The sequence below is a fragment of the Ursus maritimus genome, unplaced genomic scaffold, assembly GCF_017311325.1.
Source record: "Ursus maritimus isolate PB19 unplaced genomic scaffold, ASM1731132v1 scaffold_32, whole genome shotgun sequence".
In the NCBI taxonomy this organism is placed as follows: domain Eukaryota; kingdom Metazoa; phylum Chordata; class Mammalia; order Carnivora; family Ursidae; genus Ursus; species Ursus maritimus.
The window spans coordinates 13,751,237-13,770,292 of record NW_024425786.1 but is presented as its reverse complement, the minus strand read 5'-3'; the positions used below and the strand labels follow the sequence as shown (position 1 = coordinate 13,770,292).

The following is a 19,056-nucleotide window of genomic DNA, read 5'->3' as shown; positions in this document are numbered from 1 at the left end:
CTTTCTCCAAACCTATGAGCCAGAAATACTAAAAAGTAATGTGAATTTATGTACAGGAGCAAATTTCCCTGTGATCAGCTGCATTTGCCTTTTTACTCTCTCTCTTCCAGCAGTAGGTAAAGGGGGAAGGAGGGGAGCCGGAACATTTGATCTTCTATTATTTCCTGAAACCTTTCCAAGAGAACCTCTGCAGATTAATTTTGTCCTTTGGGTGAAATAAAACTAATGTCCCAAGAGCCACTCTAAAATTTTAAGCCTTCTCTTTCAGGCTTCTGTTCAGTATCTTGAAATAGTGCAATATATACTGTGTTATGGAAAGGCGTCTTTCTCTGTCTTCAACTTTTTGTATTTTCATGTTTAAGAAACCTGCCATTGTCATTATTATTCTCTAAGAAAATAAAGGAAAATCTCTACGGTTATCATTAAAGCCACGTTTTCCTCCAAGAGTAGCCTTAACTGCATTTTATCCCTACTGTAAAATAAGCTCATTTCTTACTACAAGTGCAAATCGATCACCAGGTACCAATTTATTTATCTGAGTTACACGGGTAAAAGAGGTCCTCCAACACTTGGGGAAGAATTTCAGGGCTTCAGGGTTATCAAACCGTCCACAATTCTTGCGAAGATGTCTTTATTTAGGCGGACTGTGGGCCACAGGGCCTAGGGCTTGCCATCCTCCACCCCCCAAGAATGTCCTCGAAGCACGCATACCTTTCCTTAAGTCAACTGTCAAGTCAAACTGCTTTTCCTCTCTTAGATCTGGAAGCTAGATCGCTATTTCGGCAAAAAGCCCGTCATTAAAGCTTACAATCCTTCTTTGCTGGTAGAAAAATGGGGGAAAACCCAACCTGCCGGGACAAACTGCAGAGAGTGCTGTAAAATGTACGCCGGTAACATTACTAGTGAGGGTAATCAAAACACAACAGGGATTTGAACCGAATTAAGTAAGACTAGTGATTATCATAGCGAGAGGTGGTGAGCAGTAAAAAGTTTTGTAGACTACGTAGCGCTGTAGTATCACTCTTGTGGGGGGCACTCGGGAGGGGAGCAAGCGGGTGAGTGATCAGACTCTGGTCCTTAGCTGTCTCGGCCCGGGGCCATCATATCTGCAGACGCATAGCCTGTTCCGCTGTCCTGGCCTTGCCAACTTCAACCAAATCCCCAACTCACCTTTCCCCGAGGCCCCGAAGCCACATAGCTACCACCTTCAGGCACGACTCCCTGCGCGCAGGCGCGGAGATTACCACTCCCCCGCCCTCCTCCGAAGGCGTAAATCGTGCGCAGGCGCAGCTCCTCCGGCCCGCCTTCGCGCCGCGCCGCGCTGCTCCAGAGAGCTGAGGGAGGCCGCCCTGCGTGTCGCGTGTTTTGCCCGGCGACTACGTCGCGCAGTCTGACGCGAAGTTTGCGTCACTTCCTCCCCCTCCCGGGAGGCGGCGCTGGGCCGGTGGCAAGCCCCCGAAGGGAGCCGCAGTAGTACGACGGAAGATGGCGACGAGCGGCGGCGAAGAGGCGGCGGCGCCGACGCCGGCGCCCGGGGCCCCGGCGACGGGGGCGGACACAACCCCGGGCTGGGAGGTGGCGGTGCGGCCCCTGCTGTCCGCGTCCTATTCCGCCTTTGAGATGAAGGAGTTGCCGCAGCTGGTGGCCTCAGTCATCGAGAGGTACCGGGCGGCGGCCCCGGCGAGGCGGGCGCAGGGAGGGGGAGGGGAGGTCGTGCCGGATCGTCTGGACCCGCTTCCCAGGTCGCCTTCTGCTGCTTGGTCACCCCCGCCTTAGCCGCGGCTTCAGGGCTCCCCGATCCAGGCAGACTAGGACTTGTCCGGGGTTCCTTCCGCCGGTCCATGTAAATTATCTGTGCCTCGATTTCCCTCCCGAGGAAAACTTTTGAGGACGCCCTCTTGAGAGGGCGTGGTCGGACCCGTTTGGGAGTGACTTTGGGAAGCTTCGCGCTCACAGGGGAACGTCCCCGGGGCTGCCCCCTGTGTTAAGGTCAAAGCACTGATGAGTTTGCATTTCTTGCCCGCACTCATCCCCCTAGCCTGGGCCAGAGCGGAGCCTGGGGTTTAAATTGGAAATGTGCCAGATAATTTAATAACGGTCTTTCTGTGGTGCTGTAATCAGTGGGGGCACGTGCTCTTTCTGTGACTGAAGCCACTAGTGACCACTGAGGACTTTCTTTTCAGGTCGCACTTAATGTATATTGCTACTGTAACGGTCTTTGATGAAACCATTTCAGTGTTAGTCTGAGGTCATTTCCCCACAGAAACAGTGCCCTCGCTCGCGCGCGCTCTCGCAATAAAATATTTTCAGACTCTCTTACAAACGGGGTCATTTATTGGTTTGGTATTAAATCGCTTTGTCATTTTGTCCAGAGTTATTAGATCGTGACAGTTGTGTTCATTCAAGGCCATAATATCAGAATGCCTCTCTTTTCCTGACTTAACCTTGCTCAGAGGAGTCTTTCATTGGTTTAATGGTAGACGTGCTTTTGAAGGCAGTCTCACTTATATTTTACTAGTCAGACCTTGCTTCAACAATCTGCAGTTGCTGACTGGGTCATTTTAGCTTCTTGCCAACAAGGGTATATCTTAATGTTATCCAGAAGGTTAGAGATTGCTGTTTATTACTCAAGGGAGGCCCATGACTTGACAAATTGTTTATTGTAGTGCCTGTTGTTAGGTTTGTGATGCTTTGGATGAAGTTTTTTTGTTGTTGTTTTTTTTTTAAGTTATACTAAGATAACGGCTGGGTTTGGTAATTTCACTGTTAACTTTACAGATGGATTTTCCTATCTAATTATTAAGCCAGGAATGTTTTAAAGATGTAAACAAGTATCAAGATACTGCTCTCAAGTTATGTGGCCTCTTTTTTTAACTGTTTTATAAACATTTGGTTCGGAGGTATTTTTCCTGCGTTATACTCATCATGTGACTTGTAATGGACAATGTTCCACTCTAGAATATTTGCATTATTTATTTATTTATTCCAAAGATTTTATTTTTAAGTAATCTCCACACGCAATGTGGGACTTGAATTCTCAAACCCAAGATCAAGAGTCGCATGCCCCACTGAGCCAGCCAGGCGCCCCTGCTTCTATGTTTTTGTGGACATGAGCTGAGTAGGTTATAAAGTCATTTGTTGACACCCTCCCATTCATCTGGTATTCCAGATCCATCTTTTTAAAACTAATGGTTTAGCAACTCTGTCCAGCTTGTAGAAGGAGCCAAAACCAAATATATCAAACTAGGTTTGAATTTTGCCGAATAAGTGACAGTGCTGTGCCCTCTCCTGCACCCTAAGGTGATCAAGAGTTGCCTGTGTTTGTAGACACTGGTAAGAACTCTCTTCACGGTTTAGAAAAGATCTCCAAACTAATGGATGTTTAGTAACAAAAACTTTTATTGTAAGGCAAGATCCCTGAAGCCTTGGTTCTGGTTTTGTTCCCCAATTCACTTAGGAAGCTGGTTATATGTCCTCTTTAGGCTCTATGAGAGGAATATGACCCCAAAAAAGTTTTCAGGATACCTGGCTTGCAAGTTCTTTACAGTAAAAAACAACCAATCATCTAGTGTTTAGTGTGGTGTAGAGCAGAGGTCAGCATGCTTTTTCTTTGTAAAGAGCCAGAGAGTAAATATTTGCAGGCTGTACATTCTCTGTGTGGATTAGTCAACTCAATCATTATATAGCAAAAGCAGCCTTACACAATGCATAAATGAATGGGTGTGGCTGTGTTCCAAAATCTTATTTATGGGTACTAAAGTGTGAATTTCATATATTTACGTGTCACAAAATAGTCTTAACAATTATTTTTCAACCATATAAAAATTGCAAAAACCCATCTTAAACATGGGCTATTACAAAAACAGTGCCAGACCCTGGTTTAGATCACAAAAATTAGTACCCTGCTAATCTGTTTCTCATAAATTTTTTGCCTTTCAAAAAAAGAAATGAGGGGCGCCTTGGTGTCTCAGTTGGTTAAATGTCCGACTCTTGATTTCTACTCAGGTCATGATCTCAGGGTGGTAAGATCAAGCTCAGCGTGGAGTCTGCTTGAGATCTCTCTTCTTCTACCCCCTCCCCCCCGCTGCTTGCACTCACAAATAAAGTCTTTGCTAAAAAAAAATTTTTTTTTAAAGATTTTATTTATTTGACAGAGAGAGTGAGAGAGCACAAGGAGGGGGAGCAGCAGAGGGAGAGGGAAAAGCAGGCTCCCCGCTGAGCAGGGAGCCCAAGGCCGGTTAGATCCCATGACTCTGGGACCATGACCTGAGCCAAAGGCAGACGCTTAACCGACTGAGCCACCCAGGCGCCCCAATAAATAAAATCTTTAAAAAAAATGAAATGAGGATGCCAGAATTGTGGAAGTATTTCTTGAATATAGAGTTACGGCCATTGAGTACAGGATCAGATCAGAGTCAGCGCTGTAGGGATGCTGTGGTGGTCTTTGTTTTGTAGGTAAGCAGAGGTTTAGGTGCCTAGACTACTTTACTTCTGAGGTTGGTGCTCCCACCTGGGGTTCCCTTTCTATTATCATGACTGCCTGTTTTTCTCTCTTGCCTCCGGAGACCTTCTGTTTTTCTGTTGCAATCTACTACTCTCTGCATCCCTTTTAGATGTCCTGGCTACATCATTGCCAGCTCTTCCTTCCTATCTGACAGCCTGCTCATCCATTGAATTCCTCCCTATTTGACCATTGGGGATGATGCCTTGCCCTGAGACTTCTCCGTGCTCCAGCATTCCACTTGGCCATCTCTATTTTTTTTTTTTAAGATTTTATTTATTTATTCGACGGAGATAGAGACAGCCAGCGAGAGAGGGAACACAAGCAGGGGGAGTGGGAGAGGAAGAAGCAGGCTCACAGCAGAAGAGCCTGATGTGGGGCTCGATCCCATAACGCCGGGATCACGCCCTGAGCCGAAGGCAGACGCTTAACCGCTGTGCCACCCAGGCGCCCCTCGCTTGGCCATCTCTAATCTTTCATACCTTTATAGTTGGAATTGAACTTTGGGTTTGAAGAAAAGGTAGATAACAGTTTCTAGGTCTAGATCCTATTTATTAAGTTTGACTTTGTAACCAAACTGAGAAACAAAGGAGGAATAGATTAGCATGGGTAAACTGGGAAGGATACTTTCAAAGGTGTCTTGATTTTTAAAAGAAAAACCTACCTGAGTCTACTTAACAAAAAGTTCATTTTCATTTCTACTGCCTGTTGCTAGCATGTCTTTTAGTAGTAAGGTTTGAACATCTTTACATTCCTCTTACTTTTCCAGACCAGAAATGGAGCTAGAATTAGATCAGTGGAGCACATGCCATATTTGGGATTAATTAGTATAATTGCTGAATGTAACCTTATGTTTTAAGGTACTGTCAGATACAGAATTCCTTTCTTAACTCTGGGTAAGATATGTTGGTGACCATGATTGTCATTGAATATTTTGACTGACTCTTTGTAGATTACCCTAAATAAATAAATAAATAAATAAATAAATAAATAAATAAGCTCTTTTCCCATGAGCCAGTCCTAGGCTGTTTCTGGCCTCCTTAATGATAAGTCTCTTTCAGTCTCTGCCTCCCAGGTGTTCGGTAAAATTTAGGCCAGAGAGACCTACTTCGGAAGGTGGAATCTGTTACAAAATCCTTATTAGATTGTGTTCGGTCATTTCCTAAATATCTTGAAAGGGAGAAAGGGATACACTAATGTTAATCTTCTGAACTTACATGCTGTAGGAGAGAAGTTCATGATTGACCTACAGGAAAAAAAAAGCCGGCCACCAAGTGATAGAGTGTAATTGTGAGATAAGTCCTCATGGCTGGTTTATGTCTTAGTGTCACATTCACCTCAAGGTTATCGAGAGTGAAGGAGGTATCTGAAAGCTTTTAGTTCTTTGGTTTAATGTGTGTTACTCTGTGACACACAGCAGATGTTCAGTAAGCACATATTTTTTAATGCTGTTATTTTTTAATTGTATTGATTATGCTTACTTGTTTCCTGATTGTATCATGAAACAGGCATAGTGGATTCTGTTCTTGGGGGTTTTGACTCTGATGAAGGGAAAGGGGTGTGTGGAGTTTCCATAGTTTAGAAAAAAGATATAAATAGTATGGTATCTAGGCGGGAGAAGGAAGGTGAATCTGTGGTCTTTTATTTTGTCCTCTTGGAGTTCCACCTCTTCCTAAAAAAAGCTAGATATTTCCAGACTGAGCCAGTTATTTTTTACTTACATGTCAAATTGGATTTCTGTGACTGGGCTGCGTAGTTGCTGTTTCCCTTTGTACTGTGCCTCACATTTATTTTGTATGGGATATAAATGTTTCAGATTCCCTGTCTTTCAGCAGTGTTTCAGCCCCAGTGGTGTTGTGGTTGGAATGTTTGTTAGAAGAAGCAGATGTTTGAGGAAGATAGCTTGACCACCCAGAGGAGAGCTATGTTTTTACCTATAAGTCTTATTTTCCTTTTTCTTGTTATATTTGCCTGCAGTTCTTCATTGTTCCCCATTCCTACCTAACTTCTTGCGTTTTGTCCCACTTTTTCCATTTCTTGGCGTCTTCTGGTATCTTGGTGTTTTTCAGTTCTTGGGGAATGAAGGTGACTCATACACACTTGTTTCTTTAAAATCAAGAGATATGATATTGTCCTTTGGGCCACATGTCCACGTTTCCTCCCTCCTTCAAGTCTTTTCAGATTAATTTCCCCAGGTTTATCCTTAGTTGCCCTAAGCAAACTGTAAGTGGAGCTTGAGAGTGCTCCATTTTTTTGTATGCCAATGTCCATCTTTCCTCAAAGTACATTCTTGTTTTTTTTATTGGAATAAGGCAGTTGTGCATTTCTAGGGCAGGAGAATCACAAAGGGGCAACATTGAACCAGGCAATTAAATGAGTTTATTCTTGTATTTTGGATTTATTTCATTATCTGAATGGAAATGAAAACAATAGAATAAGCTCATCCTTTGGGTCGGCAGTTTTTCTCTTAGTTCTAGTAAGCCTATTCAGCTGAAAAACATGAGGATAAGCAGATATGAACTTTTGAAATAAAACAGAGAAGGTAAATGACTTAGTAAAATACATCAAATTACAGGGTGGGAAAATCTTAGAACAATGACTAAGAAAATACGAGGATGGAAGTGAAGGAACAACTAAGTATATGAGGTAGAAGCAGGGATTTAGTAGGGAGTTTTCTGCTGGGTAGGATATGACCTATACCAGTATGATTGCCACCAGAAACTGTTACTTGGTGTTTAAAGGTTTTTGTTTCTTCTTTTTTGTCCATCTGACAAATAGAAATGATCCTTGGTGGGCAGGAAGACCCTTGCACATCATAGATGCTCCATAAATATTTTTTCTTGGTGAAGCAGTTATTCCGAGATAAGGAACTGATCTTTGATAAATCCCCATTTATCCCAGATAAATCCCCACTTAGCAGAGTGTTCACAATGCCAGACTCTTAAGTGCTATTTGAGGTGATTCATCACTCACACTGGCACCTCCCCAGTGTTGAACTTGTCTTTTTGGCTCTTGTGTTGATTTGGCAAGTGGATAGAGTCCTGTGTACATTTCCCTTCCAGGGCTGATACTTCTGGTTGGAGAATTAACTCACTGAGGAAGCTGTTTAGCCACAGCCTTCTGTTCTTTCCATTTAATATGATACATTTTGTTTTATTTTATTTTGTTTTCATTGTCTTCATGTTTCATGGGTTGTGGTTTAGCATCTGATTTGATAGAATGACATAAATGTATAGCTTTAAGACTTAGTTGGGCTCTAGATTTTCACAGAAGAGAGGATTTCCTCAGTTGAAGATAAGGGATATGGCTAAAATCCCCAAATTTGTTGTGATCTAGCTGTGTCCTGGTTGGGGGTAGGAGGGCGTGAGGAGACAGGAGAACTCCGGTACCTGGTGAATTTTGGGTTTTAGCATTGATCAGGCGATTTCTCCCCGAGTTGTTGATTCTTGCGTTATGGACTGGTCTTGTTTGGTCTTCAAAATGGGTTACTATGACCTGTATTCCTTCTAACAGTATTGTGAGTGCTCTGGTCTACTCCCTTTTGGCCAGCACATGACATTATTAGCTTTCGGTCTTTGCCAACCAGTAATATGGACAGAATGGCATCCTACTATGTTTTAACTTGAACTTTTAAAATTCTAAGTGAGTGTGAAAATGTTTCCTGCCTGTTAGCTTTTGCTACTCCCTAAGCTTGACACCTTGAGCAAGGTGCTTACTTTCAATTGGCTAAGCTTCACTTTCTTGAACATAGGGATGGTAACAGTGCCTCCCAAGTGGGGCTGCTATAAGGATTAAGTACGGTGATGTCTGTAAAAGGGTAGGGTATTTGACAGATAGGAAACACTAAATAAATGCCAGCTGAATTACTTTTTTTGCAGTGAATCCGAAATCCTGCACCACGAGAAGCAGTACGAGCCCTTCTACTCCTCTTTTGTTGCACTTTCCACACATTACATTACAACAGTTTGCAGCCTCAGTGAGTATTTCACTCCCTTCTGCGGGTTTGGGGATGGGGGTGGCTGTGTCTCCTCTTTGTAGGGTGTCTGAACAGGTTGTTGATGAAGTCTATATTTTAACACTCCTAACCTGTGCACCCAACAGTGGAGACTGCTAAGTCTTATCAGTCTGATAAGGCTCTGGAAGTTCCTTTACCTAGGCCAACCAGGAGGGATTTAAAAAGTACTTGGTTTGGACGTCTGCTTTGTAACCCATTAAGTGAACCTGTACCTTCTTAATCAAAAGCACTTTATTGGTTTCATACATGCATATGTAATTACTAGTGTGTTAGTATCTGAGGGTTAAGGGGGATGGGCGGATTCTGACCTGAGGTTCAGATGAAAACTCTATTCCTTATTTGGTTTTGGTGAGAAAGTAAATTCTCCTTTTGTATTCTCTGGTATGTCAAAGGATTTCAGTTTCAGTTCCCCATCTTTTAAACTTTTTTTGACCCTTATTTTCCACTATTTTTGAATTTTTGCATTATTACTTGTTAAAAAAAATCCTGACTCAGAGTTCTGAAGAATTCTAATTATTTGTTTACTTAAATAGTTTGCTAAGCAAGTAAAATGAAAGGAAGCTATCAGGTTGCTGGATAGCCATCTTGGGCAGTGCTGTTTATTATAGGCACTGGCTACTGGTGGAGGAATCACTTTTAGCTTAAGGAAATTTTGTGTAGGAAGCCTCTTGTAAAAGGCATTTAGAACCTATGGGAAAGGAGAGGTAGTTAAGGGTGAACTCCGGAGCCAGACTTCCTGGATTTGATTCTAGTCCTGTGACTTTGGGCAAGTCATTTAACCTCTCTATGGTGTAATTTCCCTATCTGTTATGAAAAGGAGGGGGAGGGGGTAACAATAATACCTACCTCAAAGTGTTGGTTTAAGGATTAAGTGGGTTAATATATTTGAAGCGCTTGGTACTTACTGTGATGTATTTCCTATTATAATGAATTTCCAGTAAATGTAAGATAGATTGATCTAGAAGCAGTGGATGGCTTTCAGGTCCAGGATGCCTGTGTTGGGCCCTTGGATTGTTGGTTCTGAATGATTGTTGTCATGGAGCGGCGCTGGGAATGCTGGACACACGGAGCTTGGGAGTTGTCTGGTTTGATGTACTGACCGTGAGGCTGACCGAACTGTGGCGGTCTGAGGTTAAGTGAAGCCCATTCCTTTCTCAGTTCCCCGGAACCAGCTTCAGTCGGTGGCAGCAGCCTGTAAAGTTCTGATCGAGTTTTCTCTCCTGCGTCTGGAGAATCCAGATGAGGCTTGTGCCGTTTCCCAGGTGAGAGTGATGGGCTCATTTGTGGCCCTTATTTTGAGGTAGGACTGTGACAGACTAGTGGAATGACGGAGAAGGGTGGCATAGAGCAGGGATTGATGAACTTTTCCTGTAACAGACCAGATAGTGAACAATTTGCTGACCATTTGGTCCCTGCTGCAACTAGTCTCTATCTTTTAAACACTGCCTTTGCAGTATGAAAGCAGCCACAGACAATACATAAATGAACAAGCATAGCTGTGGTCCAGTAAACTTTATTTACAAAAGCAGGCAGTGGGCTGAATTGGAGCTGTGGTCTGCCAGCCTCTGGTGTAGAGGCCTGCAGAGGCTTTTGCAAGGATTGCAAACTTCCACGTTTCCAGGAGTCATGCAGGTAACATAAAATGGGTGAAGTGTGCCAGTTGAAAAGGGTGCCTGACCCAGCTATAAAGGGCCAATCACTGTGTAGCTCCAGCTAATTGTTGCCACGCAGGGGTGGAGACTCCGTTGCTGTGTCTTGTGAATTACTGAGAAAGATGAAAAATCTGGATTTGTATGTTGAACCTTCCATGTTTTAAAAAGTTAGCTATAACTTCAAAAAAAAAAAAAAATCCAGCAACAACACTTTGAGCATAATAAGACCAATTTGTAAGCCAGATATTGTCCGAGGACCATCAGCTTATGATCTCTGCTTTAGTGTTTTTCCTAATTTTAATTCTTGATACGAACCTAAATTTGGCCCTGTGCTAGTGAGAAGTCCCAAAAGAGTAGTATCTTCTGAAGGACATATTCGAATTTGTTTTCTTTTCAGAAACACTTGATTCTCCTCATCAAGGGCCTGTGCACTGGCTGTAGCCGACTAGACAGGACTGAAATTATCACGTTTACAGCAATGATGAAATCGGCCAAGCTGCCGCAAACGGTGAAGACACTCTCAGATGGTGAGCGTTTGTTCGCCAGACCTAGTTCTTTGGCTGCTTCTCTGGCCAGCTTTTTCCTGCTTTGGCTTCTGGTGGCATTCTGCTTGCTCATCCCTGTTTTTGGTTTTGTATTTACAGTGGAAGATCAGAAAGAGCTGGCCTCACCAGTAAGCCCAGAGCTGAGGCAGAAGGAGGTACAGATGAATTTTTTGAACCAGCTGACGTCGGTTTTCAACCCTAGAACTGTAGCATCACCACCCGTAGGTCCACAGACTCCGGTGAGTAACTACAGCCAAATGTCCTCATCCCTTGGGGGTTTTAAGATAATACTAGAAAAAAGTAACAACTGTATCTTAACATTTGTGATATAAAGTGATGTATGTGCTTAGGGTAGAAAGAAATAGAAGAGGGGGAGCCTGGGTGGCGCAGTTGTTAAGCGTCTGCCTTCGGCTCAGGGCGTGATCCCTGCGTTCTGGGATCGAGCCCCACATCAGGCTTCTCCGCTAGGAGCCTGCTTCTTCCTCTCCACTCCCGCTGCTTGTGTTCTCTCTCTCGCTGGCTGTCTCTCTCTGTCAAATAAACAAATAAAATCTTAAAAAAAAAAAAAGAAAGAAAGAAAGAGAAGATTTTAAACAAACAAAAAAAAGCAAAACCTCTCCTAATTTTCTGTCCACTTTTGATACTGTTCTGATGATCATTCTTCTAAAATTACTCAATGCAAATAAACAGTTATAAAGAACACATACAGTTTTCTGTAAAAAGCATCACACTCTCCATTAGTTGTAGAATATATGTATGTTCAAGATATATGTTTTTCTCCTCCTCTTGGGAAAATAACTTGTATTTTCCCTAACTTTAGAGAGGGATTCCCCCCTCATTAACTGGGAAGTCTGAAGAGTATCTATAGAACTCTGCTAGTTTGGGCGCTTAGGTTCTGAATTGCAGGGCAGTAGTTGGCAGGTGACAGTATCATCATAGGCCTTTCACATCCTTCGTTTCTCTTTAGGTTGAAGGAGAAAGTGATGAGCAGTCATCCACAGATCAAGCCTCTGCTATCAAAACCAAGAATGTGTTTATAGCTCAGAATGTGGCTAGTCTTCAAGAGCTTGGTAAGACTCTTAATTGTGGTCATAAAGCTGGTTTCTCTGCTTTCAAAAGTTCCGTAAGTGGAAAAGAATCAGGCAGCAGTCAGAGGCCCGTTCGTAAGGTTGAGCCTTGTCATTAATGCAGGCGGCTCGGAGAAGCTACTGCGTGTGTGTCTGAACCTGCCCTATTTCCTGCGCTACATCAATCGGTTTCAAGATGCAGTGTTGGCCAATTCTTTCTTCATCATGCCGGCCACAGTAGCAGATGCCACTGCTGTTCGCAATGGGTAAGGTGCTCCACAGTGTGTGCTTTACCTTCTAATGCTGCTCTCAAAAAGAGAGAAACTGGGTAGTTTTTTATGGCATGCCAACTTTCTTTAATTATCGGATTATAGAAGCAAGGGATTCAAAGAGACGCTTTGGTTAACCTCCTCCTCCATCATGTTCTAGTTTTCATTCATTGGTGATTGATGTAACCATGGCATTGGATACCCTCTCTCTACCCGTGTTGGAACCTCTCAGTCCCTCTCGTCTGCAAGATGTGACAGTCCTCAGCCTAAGTTGTCTGTATGCAGGTGAGAGGTTATGATGTCTGATCTCATTTTCTCAGTGAAGCACAGGTATACTTTCTGGAAGCCATGAGATCCTCCTGAGTGCTCTGCTCTCTCCCTCTTACTTGGGCCCTTACCCCCGGGGATCGTCTGATGTCTCATCTCGGTGAAATGAGGCCTCCATAGGAGTCTTGTGAATTACCCTATTGTTCCACAGCTGGTGGCACAGTATGTACATATTTGCTTTCATAGTATGTGCAAAGAGTAAATATCTACTGTATGAAAAGCAAAACGCCAAGCGCTGTTGTGATATCGAGATAAACAATATGTAATCTGTGCTGTCGAGGAGCCTACACCGAGAACAGTTAGGACCACATGGAATAATATACAATAGGAGATGATAAAGGCAAAGGGAAGTGTAGAGTAGTTGGGTGTACAAAGAAGGGAGAGATGGAGTGTTGCTGTGGGAGCAAGTCTGAGGAAGCCTTCACGGAACAGGTGGTATCTGTTTATATTGATAAACACAACAGATGTTATTCTTCATGCTCCCACAAAATCCCCTTTCTTCCTGTTGCTCATGCTGCCTTGAGAGTGGGGACTGACAGCTGGTGTTTACTCTCTTTTAAGTTATTATGACAGTGACTTTTTAACCCAATTCACTGATCCTTGGTTTTAAATACTGTAGTCCTGGTATGTCTTGGAAGGTATAACAATTTCTGATGTTTACTTGGTTCTCTTAAGTGAGGATTTGAACAGCTTTGGCAGCCTGACCTTGGGAGCACCAAGAAATTACTGAGGTTGATCATCTCCCTCCATTCTTTCAGTAGCTTTATTTTGAACATCCGGATGCAAATAGGAATATAAAGAGGAAGGCACTTTCAGTTGGGTAAAGTAGTAGTGATGAAGGAGTTCTGTTGACGTACCTGTAGGGCAGGTAGGATTGCAACTTGTCTATACCGAGGTAGAGGCAGAAGCAGGACTCAAAATATGTTAGAGTTTGGGGGAACACACTGTATAAGTGTGTGTGGAGGGAAGGGGTGTGAGGGGAGAGGATATGTGATTAGTGGGTATTGTACAGCTGGAGAGAAAGGAGGACACCGTCACGGAGGTCTGGGAAATGCAGTCTCGGTCATTTGGACCATGTCCTACAGACAGTAGAAACCTGAGAATTCTGAGCTATATTCAGGCAGCAGCGTGCAGGTATTTTGGCGTGGGGAAGTTGGGAGGCAGGAAGCTCCGTTAGGATTTTGTGGTCTTCAGGTGAGACACTGTGAGAGCCTGAGCTAGGGCAGCAGCAGTGGGAGGAGAAAGCTGAAGATACATGGGAAAATGTGGTCTCCCCCAGCTCATCTCCAGAGCTTATTTCCTTATCCTCTGCCTTTGATTTTTGCAGTTTTGAAGTTGGGGTTATTTAATTTTTAGGGAACTTCTTGAATATCACATGGTTCTCAGTGTGTACTTAGTTAATATTGGGTAAAGAGTCCTTATAATTTTTTAGTTGGATTTAAGATCCCAGATTTGGGTTGTTGAAATTTGATGGCCTGGGATTTGATGTAAAGACATGGATTTGGCCTTTGTGTCTTTGAGAAACACCAAACATGGAATGTTTTCCCCCATAATCTTGGAAAAATGGGAAGACGTCTTGTGATGTTTTAAAGTTAATAGATTTTATTTTTAAAGCAGTTTAGGTTTACAGAGAAGTTGAGCAGGTTATACAGAGTTCCCATCTACCCTCTCTCCCCAGTACCCTGTTTCCCTTATTATTCACGTATTGCAGTACTACGGTATGTTTGTTACAACTGATGAACCCAGTATTTGATACACTATTGTCTGAAGTCCATTGTTTACATCAGGGTTTCCTCTGTGTAGACATTCTGTGGGTTTGGTAAATGTGTAATGCCCTATATTCATCATCACTATGACACAAGATAGTTTCACTGTTCTGAAGTCCCCTGTGCTCCACCTAATAATCCTGCTCTCCTACCCCCACCCCCAGAAACCACTGATATTTTTACTGTCTCCATGGTTTTAACTTTTCCAGAGTGTCCTAAAGTTCAAATCAATTATATAGTATGTCGCCTTTTCAGACTGGCTTCTTCTGCTTGGAGTGTGCATTTCAGTTTCCTCCCTGGTTTTTTATGAATTGATCGCTCGCCTTTTTTTTATTGCTGAATAATAGTCTTTGTACGGTGTGCCGTAGTTTGCGGTATATCCGTCTGTTGAAGAGCATCTCAGTTGCTTCTAGTTGTTGGCAGTTATGAAAAAGTTACAGTAAGGGCTCGTGTGCAGGTTTATGGATGTGGATGCAAGTGTTCCGCTCATTCAGGTAAATACTTCAGCGTGTGATTGCCGGACCGGATGATAACACTATCTAGTCTTGCTCTTGTGGACGTTACTCTCAGTTGTCAAATCATGGAATGGCTTGGGGGTGGGTTTTGTTTTCTCTTTCTGTTTTTGGTGGACTCCTAGGACTGTGCCATGATTGGAATCTGTGCATCTCCCCCGCCCCGCCCCAGGTGTGAGTGTGGCAACTTGCATGGCCATCCTCCATGTGGGTAGTGCCCAGCAGGTGCGGACGGGGTCCACGAGCTCCAAAGAAGAGGACTACGAGAGCGACGCGGCTACGATTGTCCAGAAATGTGTAAGCCGGGTCCCCTGGCCCCAGGGGCCTCTGTCGTTCAGTGAGGAAATAGTGCGAGGTCCACTCTCTTCCCCGGGAGAGGAAAGGATGTAGTGTCCTTTCCATACCCTTCCCCTCGGTAGCAGGTCTAAGAGGTGGGCATTCACATGGTTGGCTCTGCGGAAGACCCCGCGTGTTCGTGGTGGCAGTGGACCTTGTGAAAGATGAGTCGCTCAGTCAGCATGCATACTTGAGGGCTTGCTGTGCGTCAGTGCACTTTGAGCAGAGACCTGTATAGTACCTGAGATAGTCTCCGAGAATGGTGAGCGTGTAGGACGAGTCCCTGTGATGTACCACGATCCGATGGGGGCCTGGCTGTGTTGCTTTAGATTGTGTGTGGGGGGGATACATCTCTGAGAAGGTGACCCGTGAGCTGAAGTGTGATGGAATTACACTTAGAAAGTGCCTTGAGGATATTTACTTCTTCAAGTGAAATTAATTTGGGTGGGATTAACGTTTGTAGTGAAGTAGGTCAACTTGCTCAGATTTTTGTGTGTGTTTGATGTTGGACAGCTTGAAATCTATGACATGATTGGACAAGCGATCAGCAATTCCCGGCGGGCCGGTGGAGAGGTAAGAAGGCTGTCTCTGCTGCATTCCTGTCTCATAGCTTGTAAGATCTCTGCGTTCATACTTTTCTTTTGTGCTTTTTCAACAGCACTATCAGAACTTCCAGTTGCTGGGTGCCTGGTGTTTGTTAAACAGCCTTTTCCTCATATTGAACCTCAGTCCTACTGCCTTGGCTGATAAGGGGAAAGAGAAAGACCCACTGGCTGCACTCCGAGTCAGAGACATCCTTTCTCGTACAAAAGAGGGAGTGGGATCTCCTAAACTGGGGCCTGGGAAAGGGTACGTGTCTGTTCGATTGCTACTCGTGTTTTGTTTTGTGTCCCTGCCATTTTATATCGATGGGGGCTAGGGTAACCCCTCTCATCTTCACATCAGTAGAACAATTTGTCTCTATACCTGGTGAAATTTAACAGCTAAGGTGATGATCATAGTCTCCTATCTCTACATCAAAGCCGTGTGATTTTGGACAAATCACTCATTTTTTCTGAGCTTGTTTGCTTATCTCTAAGAGGGGGAAAATGTCTATGTAATACATCTTTCAGGGTTTTTATGAGGTTCAGGTCAGAAAAAAATGCTTCCGTTTTGTAAAACGGGCTGGTGTGACTTGCAGTTAATGACTCACTTGAGTGTTTAACCTGTAAGGAAGATTCTGTCAGGTCCTATTGGCTTGCTTCCTACAACATTTGCTGCTGTTCTGATGAAGTCTGGACAATAAGCTCTGCTTGCTCGTAGAGGAGTTCGAGAAAGGACTTCCATGTGGTTCGAGGTTTTATTTTCTAAGCCCAGGCATTTCTGGATTTTGTTTATTCATTCGGTCCCAACCATGTGCTGGGCTCTCTCCAGGCATTGAGGATGTAGCGGTATTCAAAGCAATGTCTGTGCTTTTATGGAGCTTATTTTCTAACTGGAGCAACAGTGAACAAATACACCGATAAGTTCATGATAGATTCTCATATAAGTGTTGTGAAGAAAAATAAGCCAGAGAGAGGGGCTAGATAGTGACGGGGGTGTTATTTTAGTTAGGATGGTGAGGAATGGGCTCTAAAGACAAGATGGAGAGAACATATGTGAAGTGACAGAGTGAGCCATGCAAATTTTGGGAGTAGAATTGTTCAGATTTGGAGGTGGAGGTATGATTGGCATTTTTAAGGATCAGCAAGGTCAGTGTGGCTGGAGTGGAGCCCTTGGGGAGGGAAGAGTGGTAGAAAGTTAGGTCAGAGAGGTAGCCAGGGGCCACATCTCCCAGGGCCAAGTGTAATCTGTAAGTGGTGGAAGGTTTTCCCCAGGGGAGTGATCTGATCTGATTTATTCGTTATCAGTGACCGGAGAACCCAGCTGCTGTGAGGAGAATAGACGGTAGGGTATAAGGCAGGAAGGAGGGGGAATAGTTGGGAGGCTAGTGCATTATTCCAAACAAGACATGAAGGGACTTGGAGTAGGGTGCTGGTGGGAAAGGCAGAGAGAAGAGGTCAGAGCAGCATGTGTGGAAGGTACAGCTGACAGGATTTGCTGATGGCTTGGATATTGAGTGTGAAATATACGACATCAAAATTTTTTGGCATTAGCAACTGGGTCGTATAATTTATGGAGACAGGGAACACTGGGTTAGGGCTTGGGTGGCAGGAAGGGAAGAAGTACAGAATTTTGTCTTCACCATACTGAGTTCGAGATGACTGTCAAACCTCTTTATGTGAGATGTTGAGTCGGCAGTTGGTATGGGCATTTGGAGTTCAAGGAGAAGGTCAAATTCTGGATCTCATTCAGCAGATTATTCACTGAGTGTCTTCTCTGTCCCAGGCTCTGTGTCAGTTCTGGAATGCTGTGATGGACAAAAAAAAGACACATTTCCAAGATACATGGAGAGATATGTCAAATTGTATCTAGAGAGTATTCTAATAAGGGCATTTGGCCTGGTCAGAGAAATCAAGGCTGGCTTCCTTGAGGAAGTGTTAAGTGAGCTGAAATTTGAAATAGACATTGGAATGGTAGATAGTAGGATCAGGCAAAGCAGGGAAGTAAGCATGTTCCAGAGAGAACAGTAGTTTGTGATTTTATGAGTTTCTGTCTTCACGCTTGGCACTGTAGCAGGAAATGGGAGGATGCCAAAAGGTCTATCCTTCAGAGTAGCAGTTATGTTTAAAAAATGGTTTGTTTCTTGACACTGAAAAAGGAAACCTGTACCTTGTGTAAGTTACAAACCATGAAAAAGGGGGAAATAAGTCATCCTAAATTCTACCTTCCAAATTGGTAAACATTCTTCCAGACATTTTTCAGTGCAGATATATAAGACGTGTATATTTACAGAACAGGATCCCTGTTAGGAAATATTGTAGATAACTTTTCAGCGGCGCTGTTTCGGATTCACTGTGAGTGTTTAATGGCTGGCGGTTTTCCACCATATAAACATGCCGTTAACTACCCTATTGAAACACTTATTTAGGCTATATTAAATTTCTTGTTTTGATAAACTACGCTTTGATAAATCTTCCTAAATGTAAATCTTTGTGAACTTGTTTAATTATCTCCTTGGGGTAGATTCCCAGAAGTATGATTGTTAGGACAAAAGGCACACTTACGTGAAAATTTGCACTGTTTTGCTAGACTGTTCTGATTGCATTCTCACTAGCTCTGTGTGCATATATGCCCATTTCTCCAGGTCCTTTTTGACAGTGGCTGTCATTAATCCTCATGTTTTTCTAATCTTGAAGGAGAAGGATGATATTACATTGCTCCTACCCGTATTTCTTTGTTAGTACGACTGTAACTGCCTGTGTCTTTTGCCGCAGTTTTCTCTTTGGTATTTGTCCTTTTTTCTTACTGATGGACATGAGTTCTTTGTATATTAGGTATACTGATTCTTTGTCATTTGGTCATTTGGACAGAAAGAAAAAGTTTTACTCACGTTTAATGTGTAAAACTTTGCTTTCATTCTCTTTGGTTTGTAACCAGATATTTTATAGAAGTTGGCGATTTTTACCCTTTTTCTTCTCGAAAGAATGACTTTTTTTTTTTCTTAATTGACGAGCAGTTTCTTACAAAAGACTGCAACTCTGAACAGCCAGATGGAAGAGAGGCCTAGGGCAAGGTGTGGGGAAAGATCGTGGCGCATCCCTGCACTCCCGACACGCACCGTTCTCTCATGTCCTGGTGTTCATCAGCCCAGAAGCTCTCGCAAAAGAATGACTTTTGTTATTTTTTTTAATTTTAATTTTTTAAAAAAGATTTTATTTATTTGAGAGAGTGAGAGGGCAAGCAGGGGGTGTGGCAGGCAGAGGCAGAGGGAGAAGCAAGCTCCCCGCCGAGCAGGGAGCCTGATGTGGGGCTCTGTCTCAGGACCCTGGGATCATGACCTGAGCTGAAGGCAACGATTAACCCACTGAGCCACCCACGTGCCCCAAAAGAATGACTTTGAAAAAATTCAACCAATCTTTGAATATCAGCATCTTTCACATCACCCAGTAGATTCGAACTGAGAGTTTGAATTCCAAAATGCCAT

General features: G+C 43.5%; 1 protein-coding gene across 1 annotated transcript in view; it reads left to right on the top strand.

Moving 5' to 3' along the window:
• The first annotated feature begins 1,470 nt into the window (after nt 1-1,470).
• The window catches only part of UBR4 (ubiquitin protein ligase E3 component n-recognin 4), a 126,667-nt gene continuing 109,081 nt past the window's right edge, over nt 1,471-19,056 (top strand). The window contains exons 1-11 of the mRNA XM_008694667.2: nt 1,471-1,661; nt 8,380-8,477; nt 9,675-9,778; nt 10,566-10,695; nt 10,813-10,952; nt 11,681-11,783; nt 11,905-12,046; nt 12,210-12,334; nt 14,827-14,951; nt 15,504-15,563; nt 15,649-15,839. Of these exons, the coding sequence (XP_008692889.2) occupies nt 1,486-1,661; nt 8,380-8,477; nt 9,675-9,778; nt 10,566-10,695; nt 10,813-10,952; nt 11,681-11,783; nt 11,905-12,046; nt 12,210-12,334; nt 14,827-14,951; nt 15,504-15,563; nt 15,649-15,839 (1,394 nt within the window). The 5' untranslated portion in view covers nt 1,471-1,485. The remainder of the gene's footprint in view (nt 1,662-8,379; nt 8,478-9,674; nt 9,779-10,565; nt 10,696-10,812; nt 10,953-11,680; nt 11,784-11,904; nt 12,047-12,209; nt 12,335-14,826; nt 14,952-15,503; nt 15,564-15,648; nt 15,840-19,056) is intronic.